Source organism: Canis lupus, chromosome 3 (assembly GCF_003254725.2).
Source record: "Canis lupus dingo isolate Sandy chromosome 3, ASM325472v2, whole genome shotgun sequence".
NCBI lineage: Eukaryota > Metazoa > Chordata > Mammalia > Carnivora > Canidae > Canis > Canis lupus.
The window spans coordinates 18,197,250-18,209,853 of NC_064245.1; the positions used below are offsets into that span (position 1 = coordinate 18,197,250).

Below are 12,604 nucleotides of genomic sequence, written 5' to 3' on the forward strand. Positions count from 1 at the left end.
AATTGTTTTTAACATTTTAAACATTTAAAAAATATTTGTGGTTGTGTATAATCACATGGTTAGGCCTCTATGATTATGACTATAACAGAGTCACCTTACCACTCACCTCAATCAACTCAAAATTAGGGAAATGTGTCTAACATTTCCCTCCAGCCAAAGGTTCAAATTCCCACTTTATTTGCCATTCTCAGAGTTGATCACCCTTTTGCTACTGACATGGTAGAAAGAACCCTAGATAAGCAGTCTACAACAATCTGTTTCAGGCTGGCTGTGAGAAATACCCACTGTAAAACCTCCAACAGGTCATTAAAACTCTTGGTACCTCAGTTTTCTCACCTAAAAAAAATGTGCTGCCTTTAACAGGACTATTCTAAAGACCAAATAAATAATGTAAAAAATAAAGCACTTGGCAATATATAAGGACTAAGACAAAGAGAAAGTGCTTCTACCTTCACTTCCAATACATCTTATACCCTACCCATTACTTTACTCTTTACTAACAGTTTAAAAAGAAGACAGGAAGTGTAACAATGACAATGGTGGAAGAGAAGAGGAGTAAGAGAAGCAAGTCCACATCCATGTCTATGTGCTTCTACAGTATCCTTGATTGACATACGAGTTTAAGATCTGCTCTGCTCTTCTACTCTTCCCATCAGCCAGACTGGGATACACCAAACATTATGGCCCCCCAAATCTGAAATAACCTTAGAGGACTAAGAGGCAAAATGAGTTTTAGAGAATATCCAGTGCATCCCCCATATTATCTACAAGTCATAAGAGAGGGTAAAGTTCAACACCGATGCACTCTGAATAACATAAAACACCCAGCAGATGTCTATGTTATGTAGAGTTGGTTTTAAAGACAAAACAATATGAAATAACAGTTTTTCCCTTAACCCTCGGGTGAATTTAGCTCCTAACAATACTGCATTTCTTAGTCCCTAGCTATGACTTGGGGAATAGAAGCCAGTGTCTAGATTCCTTTACTCCAAGCCCAACTCACTGAGGGAAAAATGAAATTCTCTGTCACTATTGTTTACTAAGAGGCTGCAAGATAGGTTTTCAAGTGAGTACTCATGCACAATACCTAACAATGTATAATCTAGAGATACAGGAAGAAGTTTCCACATAAAATACCAAGTATCACTATGATCAGAAATATTACTTCTAAAGAATACTTAATGTTCCTTATCACACAATAATGATCATTAACGTTTTCTCCATCACATTAAGTATTATTAACTACAAGTGATACAAACAACAACTTTTCAAATGTTTTATAGTGACCTCTAATTAATGAAGTCATTTCACAAAAATATGATTTGGGGATGCACTTGTCTCTGGAGGGCAAACAAAGATGGTATTTTTACATGTCACCCTCCAAACACACCATCCAGCATATTTTTACTGCTTTATGCAGTCATCCAAGCTGTGGCCGCTTTTTAATCTATTCCCTGGCTTGACCTCCTTTGCTTTCACCTGGGGTTTTGGGAACACAGGGAAGGGAAATTTGGGGAAATTTTCCATACAGACAAGCAAATATTTAATACTTTTGAGTCATCAGCTTACCTCCTCCCTCCAAGTTCAGTAACTCAACTTTAAAAGATTTTTCCAACTCAGGGACAGAATTATCAGTGATATTAACAGAAATGTACTTATATCTTTCTCCTGGTTGAAATTCTAAGGTTCCAGCAACACTCTGAAATACAAATAAAAGATTTATCCACTAGATTAGAATTATTCTGTGTGTTAATGTGCAAGATGAGAGTGTTTTCTATGTCCCAAATTATTAAAAATACTGAAACAGAAGAACATAAGAACATAAGTAAAATATAAACCTGAGGGGTGCCTGCATAGCTCAGTTGGTTAAGCATTTGCTTTCAGCTTGAATCATGGTCTCAGAGTCCTAAAATGAAGCCCTGCCTCAGGCTCCCTGCTCAGGGGGGACTGCCTTTCCCTCTCCCTCTGCCCCTCCCCACCATGTGTTTTCTCTCTCTCAAATAAATAAACCAAGATAATTTAAATAAATAAAATATAAACCTGAAAACACTTAAATGGATATGAATAGTGTTCAATATAAATTCTAAATAAATATTCAACTAGGTAAAGCAGATGGATTTTTATTTCTCTTGTTTGCCTATTCAGTAAAAAAAAAAAAAAATAAAGTACTTAAGGCAAATGAGAAATCTGAATAGGTGACATCCACAAATTCCTAAATTAATTCAATGAAATGTACATAACTTTTGACCAAGTATATTTAGAACTGTTCAAATTATATCACTAAGTAATATAAATACTCAATGTATAACAATGGCATTTTCACGTTTTTATTCTGAGAATCTCTCCAAATAATAATAAAGACCAGTCTATTGGGCATTAACACTTTCTTGATTATACTTGCAGCTGCAATTCATAATATAGATCTCTCATCAGAAAAGTTCACATACTATAGCAAAAAGTTAAGTTCAAAGTCATAAGGCCCTTTTTTCCCCCAACTCATGAGAACATATTTTAAAGTTGTTTAAATTTTTCTAGTGTTATTAACTTGTGTGGGTAAACTATATTTCATTCTCAGTAGCTATTAATGACCTTAAAGCTAAATTGAGAAACTGAAGTACCAATTTACCTACTCACTCATTTATTTACTTTTTTCAATATTTATCAAATGCATGGTATCATGGACATGGTACCATTTTAGATGCTTGGGATTCAAAAGCAGCCAAGATAAATTTTAGCTAGATTCTATAAGGAGTGTTAACCATGTAATATAATCCAGATAGAATAATAACTGATGTAAAAGGCATACAGTTACCTCAAGAAGGAAGTAATTAACTCTGCCTAGAGGATAGTCATCAATGGAGTTAACTCTATGAGTCGTAACAACAGAAATGATATTTGACTGCCTTAGGAAACCATCTTAACTTGACCTTAGCAATATCCAACACAATGAGCCATTCCCTCTTCCAGAAGTATGTTCTTCTCTGATATTCCATATCACACTCTCAATTTTTCCTTTCCTTTTTAGCTCATCCTTTTTAGTGTTCTTTGTTGATTTTAACAGTCTCCTTACAACCTCTAAAAACTTCTGTTCATCAGACTCTCTCTAGACTCTCTCTCTAGACAAGGCTACTATACACTTAGCCTTCAAATATTATTTATTATTCTCCAGTCTCAAATTCTGTCTCCAAACTCTGATATCCAGACTTAACTCTTAATTCCTATTTCAAAGTTTTCTTATAATTTCTGTCAGGATTTTTAATTCATGATTTTTCCCTTAAAAAATCTATGCTTTATCCAATCCTCTCCACAGTACTAAGTTATACAGAAGCAAGTTACTCATGCCAGGAACTAGGGAGTCACTTTTGACACTCTTTTCTGCCTATCCTTAGCACTAAACAATCTTCAAATCCTGCCATTTTAACTCTGACACATTTCTTGAGCCCATCTTCTCCTTCACATCTATACCACTACCTACCTAGTTCAAGATACTAATAACACCTTTTGCCTTGTTCTACAAAATGGACTCCTTGCTGGTCTTCCTATATTTAGTGCTTGTATCTTTCAATTCTTTCTCCTCAGTTCAGACTAATGATCTTTTATAAATACATAATACCTTTCAATTACTTCTTTGTTTTTAAAACATAAGGCACAAGAGTACATGATCTCTAAGGCCTAGCAAAATCCCAGTGCCCACATATCTTATCTTTTAACATGACACCTGGCTCTCCACACTCCAGGAAGCACTGGTCTTCTTTCTGCTCCTCATTAGGACCATTTAACATTTTACTCATGCTATTTTACCAGTCTCTAGTAGTGCTTTCCCCCTTCATTTAGTTTACTACTTTCCTCCTCCTTAAACTTCAGCACTCTGCATTGGTATCACTTCCCTAAACAAGGCCTCCTTAACTACCTTGACTATGTCAATACCCACCTCTCTCCCAGAGTACCAATCCTGAATATGCCTACAACTGTGATTCAGTCACTAATTAGTTGTTTCATATCACTATCAAGAGCTGGAAGTAAGCACCTGGATGGTGGGGATCACCTGTATCTCAGTATATGAGAATAAGGTTAAGAACGATGATGTCTGGGGCACCTGGATGGCTCAGTGATTGAGCATCTGCCTTTGGCTCAGGTCGTGATCCCGGAGTCCCAGGATCGAGTCCCACATCAGGCTCACCACAGGGAGCCTGCTTCTCCCTCTGCCTGTGTCTCTGCCTCTCTCTCTCTCTGTGTCTCTCATAAATAAATAAATAAAATCCTTAAAAAAAAAAGAAAAAGGATATCTGATATTCAACTGTATCCTCTCCTGTAGATGATCTCTCCTGGCACTTCCCCTCCTTCCCACAATACATACATGCTCACACACACAGCCTAAGAAGCCCTACTTTTGTGCTAATGCAGATCAGAGACAGCTGACCCATCATAGAGAAGTGGAGACAAATTATTTATCAAGTTTTCAGGGACAAAGCAAAGATCACAGTTCAACGTGGTGAATCCAAAGTCAGACAGGATATCCAAGTACCCTAAAACTCAACACAGAGGTCTTCAAGGGTAGTAGCTTTCTGATAGTCATGAAAGAAGGAGGCATAGGTTTTGTTTTATTTTGGTTTTAGTTATTAAAGAAAATGGTAATCCAAGTGGAGATTGGGGCTTTCCAGACTACCTAAGAACCGGACACTATCAATATAAGAACTAAAGTATTTCTTTAAGAAAATGCAGAGAATACTAAACTAAGCTGTCATTCTTGTGGAATATGTTATATACCAAATTAAAGGTGTAACGTCAAGGGAAGAGAAATATATATTGCCCAAGTAAAAAAGTTTGGGAAAGAAGAAATCTGAAAAAAAAAAAAAAAAACTCTGCCAACTGGACTACAGCTAAAATTAATTGAATTCAATTAGCCGAGATTTCTGAAGTTTGAGCAGAAAGGCTATACAAATTACTGGACACTGCACCACTGTGCAGGTCTTCTCAGGAAGGAGAAAAACAGGGAAACTATTATTAAACTGAAAGATTCTTTGGGAAAACAGAAATGTTGAAGGATATAAAATACTTCCTAAGAAGTACAGCCAAGAAGAAATTACAAGCATTTGCTTAATATGAATGAATACTGGTGATAATAAGAATAAGCAGTGATTACTGTCACTGTATATGTGCCATGTACAGTACGTGACACTTAAAATGCTGCCATCCATCCTCAGAGCAATCCTACCCAGCAGATATCATCTCCTCTTAATGATCAGGAAATTGAGGTCAGGAAGATTTGAGTTCCCAAGGCCACACATTTAGAAGAGCAGTTTAAACCCAGTTTGGTCTGGTTCAAAATCCCAGTTTCTGTTTGCCAGCACCACACTGCTTTTCACTTGAGAAAAATATAATTAAAATGGAAAGGACATGACATATAATTTCTTCACAAATCTGGTCCCATTTGATGGACATAAATAAGATTTTTTTTTTACAGATTTTCTTATTTATTCATGAGAGACACAGAGAAAGAGACAGAGACAGAGACACAGGCAGAGGAAGAAGCAGGCTCCCTGTGGGGAGCCTGATGTGAGACTTGATCCCAGGACCCCGGGATCACAACCTGAGCTGAAGGCAGATGCTCAACCACTGAGTCACCCAGATGCCCCAATAAGAGGATTTAAATGTGTAAGAAACCATTGTTAATATACCTGATCAAAACCTGTAACACTAAAATAAAGAATAGAAATGAAAACTATCACAAATACAAGGTGCAAGTGGAATCATCAGTATAATACTACTTAAGTGTCAGGCTTCAAAGGACTGAAGTACCTTAAGTCACAGAAATGTAAAAGGTGAGAGAGCTGTCAGTGCTTATTTTCCTTATTGAGTATGTCCTGGGACTAGTGCAAGTCCCTTCCAGGCCTCCAAGAGAAGGACAGAGTCTGACAAGGGCACACACCACTTCCAAAGGATTAAACAATTTACCTGGTAGTCCTCAGGACTGAATGCCGTCAGTGGGACTGTTCTAAATTCTGCCAACACCCTACCCAGGAGGCCCTGTGCCCGGACGACCAATAGCCTCACTTCTCCATCTTCCTCCTGCACAGTGATGTGTGGAATACTACTTGTGGGCAGGGTCATTGTGTCCTCAGGTTGAGGGGGCAGTCCTGTGGAGAACTGAAGCAAGCCTGTAGGAAACAAAGAAAGGCAGGACATTCGGGCCCCCATGATCTGTGGAAGAACATCTTTTCCATTTGAAACAATCTTGCACAATTATTTTGATCACCAGAATAAAATTTTGAGGGCTTTCATTTAGAAAAGACTTTAGTGAAGATTCAATTAACATGCTTTTGACACAGAATATGAGTTTTCAAAATGCTCAAAGTTAAAATGATAATTTTCCTTGTCTCTGCCCAAAGAATCTCATATTTGTATCTCTAAAATTCATTCTTGGACTTAGAGCAGAACATGATTAATGCCACTCTAAATATTTGCAAAATACTTAAGAAAAATTTAACTAAGAAAATCAGAGTTGAGGAGTCTCCCAAGTTTCCTACACAGACCTTTTAATAGTTGTTCTTGCTTTATTCCTACAAAAGAACTATTAATTTTCAATGTAGAAAAATAGTCTCAATTTTTTAGGACAGATATCTATAATTATTCCCCCATTAAGAAAATTATCACTTTGCAGCACAAAAAGGAATTAACATAAACAGCATTGACTCCAATTCTTGAAGCTTAATAAAATATAAATTACAAAGTACTTCAATTAGTTAGGGATAACATATCACAATAGGATAATTTTTTTAATTAAAAAAATTTTTTGAAAGCCATGAATAGGAATACTTTTTTTCATTTTAAATAATCCTGTATGTACTTTGCAAAACATATTTTTAAACTTCAGAAATTGATCTTTTTATTTTCTTTTATAAACAATGTCCCTCATAATGGCAGCTCAGAACTTCAAGAGCCTAGAAGTTAGAGGGCCTGAAGAAGTTCTATTTCAATCATTTGCAAAAAGTTCCTTAAGAAGTTTTTAACTAGACCAAGTACACTCAGAGAAGAGAGGATTATTGCAAAGGGCTTGATTACCATATGGATGATCACTAGCTTTGATCGTGATATCTGTTGTTTCCTTTTCAGGGTCTATACTTGCACCACTGGTAGGAGTTGAACCTAGCTTCCCATCTCCAGGAACTGCAGAAACCAGCGTCACACGGAAATACTCATTAAGCTCAGGAATATCATCATCAAGAACATACAGATTCAGGACCTAAAATGTAAAAATCCAAAGGCATGAAGCAATGAGGTATACAGAAATTACTTACCACTTAACAGAAGAAAATAGAACAGCCAATTAAGTTATATTTAATTGAAGTTACTATTTAACATGATCCATTAAGGAATGCCTGACATACACAGTAGCCGCATTTTAGGAAAGAGATTCACGATGGACCTTGCAATTATGGCACAAGTGATCCTTCCAAAAATTAATAATAATTCAGCCATACTCCAAAAAATTTAAGTCAAAATTTGAAGTGAAAAAACAATTCACCCTTCTTTTACTAACTGAATTAGCATTAGCACACCTACAATGTGCTAGGGTTAGAAATGGCTCCAGTCCCTAAGAGGCTCACAGTCTACTGTAGGAGAGAATCTACGAAGAAAACATTTAAAAATGCAATGTAAAATGCTAGTTAGCAGATTTGTTGTCTAGTTCTGAATTACAAGATACAGATATTATAGTGTTTAATATATGGCACATATTAAAAATGTTGCAAGATTTAAAATAAATACATGTTAATAGTCATGACAGAATTATGTACAGACAAAAAAACCCAACCAACTCTACCTTCTAAAAGATTTTGCAACAGATACGTTTTAAGCAAGTCTTAAGATATTAGTTGAAATTATAAATGGGAAGGGCATTCCAAGTAAAAGAAACACTTGTAAAGGCACAGTGCATGAAAGAATAAGGCGCACAGAGACCTGCAATTAGACCACCACGGCTGAAGCAGGAGATAAGGCTGGATAGATAATCAGGAGTCAGATCACAGGGATCTTTTACACTATCATTAAAAAAGAAAATGACTCTTTTGCTCAGGCCCACGGTACCAGCAGGATGAGCAGATGTTGTGGTCTTCATACAGTCAAGAAGCTCCATAGCCACTGTCGAGATCAGAAGTGCCAAGATAAACAGTACAAGAAAATCCATTTGGGCAGAGTCCTGAAGGCCAATGCTTTTAGAGGTACATCCCACTCAAAGGGAATTATGCTGGAAAAAAAAGAGTTGAAGCCAAATAGCCAAACTGTGCCATCAGGAATTGGGTCAGGGTCCAGCTGATGAAGAATGAAAAAAAAAAAAAAAAAGCACAGCCTTTGTACCCAAAGATGGTTGTTTCAATTTTATTGAGGTGTTTCAGTTTATTACAGTTTTTATTTCTGAAATAGTTTCTTCCAATTTTTATTTGATGAACAGGTATTTTTAGTGATTGCTGCTGACACCAGAAGCAAACTGTTTATTTTATTCCAGGAAAATGATGTAGTTCTGATTGCTGGATATGATAGCAAAGGGTCACGCTGTTGGTGACATTCCTGGAGCTGGCTTTAAAATTGTCAAAGTAGCCAATGTCTCTCTTTTGGCCTTATACAAAGCCAAGAAGGAAAGACCATGATCACAAATTTTGATGATAAAAACATGACAGCAATACATTTTCACATGCTAATAAAAACTGAACTTTATTCCAAAGGCAGTGGCATGAAACTGAAGAATCATAAGCAAGAAATTGACAAAATGAGAATGTAAACAGAGTGGACAGGGCAAGAAAGGATGCTAGGAGTTGAGATAGGAAGTGACTGAACAGAAATAATGAGATTCTGAACTAATGCAGATTCAGTGGAGATGAAGAAAAATAGATTTGTTCTGGAGAGAAAAGACCCAGAACTGATGGGTCTTTTTTTTTAATGTAGTGTTTCTAGAGAGTTTGATTTAGTAGGTCTGAGGTAGAATCTGAATTCAGTATTTATGTTCATTTTTATCAAGATTTTAAATAAAAAAGTAATATATGGCATAGCCGATATACTGAGAGGGAAGTGTAAAAATGACACCTACTACCCAAATCATGTCATCATTTTTAAACTAAAGAGAACAATATTTAGCTTGATGATTTAAAATGTCTTGCCCCTAGGAAGCAAGCTAACAAATGCTGCTCTGAAAAGTAACACCAAAACATCAAGATGTACACTAAAAATAAAGCAGCAAATATTTTTAAGGGGTTAAAGCTACCAAAGTAATCATTCATTTTAGTGAAATGAAGACCCTATCGAGATATAAATAAATGTATTTTACATAGTAACTCAGTAAACCAAAAAAGTATTTACCTTTATGTTACTACATGATATATACTCTACTTTATGTTCTATTTTTTCTTAAAGATTTATTTATTCATGAGAGATAGAGAGAGAGAGGCAGAGACACAAGCAGAAGGAGAAGCAGGATCATCACAGGGAGCCTAATGTAGGACTCGATTCCAGATCCTGGGATCACACCGTGGGTTGAAGGCAGATGCTCAACCACTGAGCCACCCAGGTGTCCCTCTGTTCTATTTTTAAAGTCTTCATAACTTGCTTAATTGATTTTATAATTAATGGGTCATTCAAAAAAACTTGAAAAAGACATTTTCAATATACTTTCCTGTACCTTAAAGAAACACACACACAGACATACCACACACTTTCCAGACTCCCTTGCAGCTAGGTTTTCAGATATGATTTAAGTATATTCAGTTAGTTGTACCCTCCAGATATCTGGAAGGCAGCAGCAAAGTGGAGGCTACCTTACTGCTGTGCATACTATAAAGCACAGTCTTGGAGCACTAGTGACATCTCAAGACCCTGTCATTGGCTTTGTAAGAATGAGAGGCTGGTGTATCTAGCAGTAGTCTTATAAGTCAATCCCATAGTTCAGTGTTATTATTTTTGCTCTAAAGGTCAATTATTTTTTTAAAAAAATTAAAAATGAAATGATAGGAGGAAATATTTTAAATAAATCTTGACAAGAATATGTATAACTATTTTCCTGATCAAAATGTGATTATTATCTCTTCCAAAATATGCATGAATCCACTTTACAACAATGGTTTCAAGTTATATTTTCATTTTATAGTTGGTAAATTTCCCAAGGGAAAATTTGTGGGATCAGCCCCGTTTTCCAAATAGAAACATTAAAAAATGTTAAAACAATTTAAAAAGGACCATATAATATAATTATTACTTGATTAAAAACAAAAAAACTTTAAATCCAGAAGGGTAGTGAAAAAAATGGTATCAGATTAAATACAGTCCTTTAAATTGAATACTTTAAGCCTTATTAAAACTTGCTAGATGTTCTATTTTTCCTCATTTTACCAAAGACCAGGAAAATATTTATCATGGATCTATTTGCAACCTGCTATAGGAGAAATTTTATTATAAACCATTTAGTCTCCTTCTTCCCCAAAGTTATTGAGATTTGATCATTCCTGTTTAGTGTTAACTCTTTAAATATATCTTCTCTCAATTTTATATTTTTCACCCAATTAACTCCTAAATCCCTTAGAAATTTTCTCAAAGATTTTATTTGCAAGCATTAAGCCATTTTACTATTTATCACTGATGACATATAAACTAATTATATTTTTAATGAAAAATTATACTGGGAGACAGAACGTAAAGACTGCTAACTCTGGGAAACGAACTAGGGGTGGTAGAAGGGGAGGAGGGCGGGGGGTGGAAGTGAATGGGTGACGGGCACTGGGTATTCTGTATGTTAGTAAATTGAACACCAATAAAAAAAAATAAAAAAAATAAAAAATTAAAAAAAAAAAAAAAAAAATTATACTGATGTGACTACTCTAAATTATATTGATGTGACTACTCTAACATGATAGATTAAAAGACTGTTTAAAATATTTGATAGAGGACACAGTCTCATCCTGATTCTACTTGCAAGAAGTGCCACTTACTTCTGGAGCATCTATTCAGAAATGAAATGATGGTTCATGGAAAGTTTTGATAAAATTGGAGATGACTTGTATTTTCAAAGCAAAGAAAATTATGTCATTTTTCCATATTAAAAAATAAAGTTGAGATTACAGTTACAAGAATTTTTTAGTGGCGTATTTGAAAGCGGAGTACCATTAAGAATTCTACATTTCCCATTGTGTCAAATAAAAATAATAAAAAACTCACACTGACAACTCTTCAAGCCATACCATTTTTATTACACTGAGATTTAAAAAAAAAACAGATAAAACTGTAATATACATCATTCAAAAATCCTGCTTTTCTTTTACATAAATAAATACAAAAACAGGGGCACCTGAGTGGTTCAGTCAATTAAGCATCTGCTTTCGACTCAGATCATCATCTTGGGGTCCTTCAATCAAGCCCCAAGTTGGGCTCCTTGCTCAGTGAGGAGTCTGCTTCTTCCTCTCCCTCTGCCTCTACCCCTACCCCAGCACACAACTCTCTAAAATAATTAAATAAAATCTTTAATAAGTACAAAAACATTTTAAACCATGATATTTACATGATGATTTAATTCTCTATAAATTGCTTAAATAGCAACACCCTGCAAACAAATTACAGAACCAACAGATAAGGAAAAAGCCTTCCAGGAGGCTTTCAAGGAAACAAAAGGTAGGGTTTACCTCAGATCTCTGCCAAGGAAGGAATGTGATAGTTCCACTAGCATTAGCAAAATCATCAACAAGATAATTAATGCCGTCGGATTCGATCTGTGAGATGGTGTAAAACACATGCACATAATCCAGAGCTCCTCTGGTTCGTTCCACCACACATGAAATGGTGGATCCCTCCTCTGCAATCTGAAATTGAATATAAATTATTTGTAAGTATATACTAATTCAAATCAGTGATAAAATTATTATGCTTTCATGGAATCCTTTTACCGTAACCTTAGTTCTTTAACTTTCTAACACTCTGAGAACTCCACAATCTTTTCTTCATGTTTTATAGATTTTACAAAGCTACAAAATACAGAAATTACAAAAATAATTCTTATAAGCAGTTAACTGTACATAAACTTCATTCACTGATACCATGTGTGTGCCAGCCACTGTGCTGGACACTATGGTACAAAAGATTACCAAAAAAAAGCACAGTCTGTTCTCTGGATAAATCTAAAAAGGAAGACAAATTCAAAGTTTTATGATAAGTTGAGCATAGACAAACCAAATGGGGGGAGAGCAGAAGTGAGGGGTAGAGGATAGAATATGCTACTAGGGAGAACAGTCTAGGCATGGATAAAAAGTAACAGAGTGGATTTCATGAAATAATTTTAAGGATAGCATAAAGTGATAAGTGGCGAGAGCCTTGAGAAATGTCTACTGGGGAGATAAGACTCAGGTCAACGAGGGCATTTATGTTATGCTTAATATTTTTTGATAGTTTTGTCATATATACATGTATACATGTATACACACATGTATACACACATCTGTAGGTATTTTTCACCTGGAAAATATTTTTATCTGTAACACTTAATACTTAAAAATTATATAAAGCAAGGAATTAGAGGAGCTTTTTTTTTTTTTTGAGAGAGAGCGAGAGTGAGCACATGCATGAGCAGGGG

At 35.4% G+C, this 12,604-nt stretch overlaps 1 protein-coding gene and 1 pseudogene across 1 annotated transcript in view; one reads left to right on the top strand and one right to left on the bottom strand.

The window, feature by feature from the left end:
• The window catches only part of ADGRV1 (adhesion G protein-coupled receptor V1), a 517,368-nt gene that overhangs the window by 419,621 nt on the left and 85,143 nt on the right, over nt 1-12,604 (bottom strand). The window contains exons 22-25 of the mRNA XM_025438360.3: nt 11,661-11,837; nt 7,063-7,243; nt 5,956-6,158; nt 1,570-1,699 (exon numbers count right to left, since the gene is read on the bottom strand). Coding sequence (XP_025294145.3) covers nt 1,570-1,699; nt 5,956-6,158; nt 7,063-7,243; nt 11,661-11,837 — 691 coding nt within the window. The remainder of the gene's footprint in view (nt 1-1,569; nt 1,700-5,955; nt 6,159-7,062; nt 7,244-11,660; nt 11,838-12,604) is intronic.
• Nucleotides 8,093-8,645, top strand: LOC112654067 (40S ribosomal protein S23-like; annotated as a pseudogene).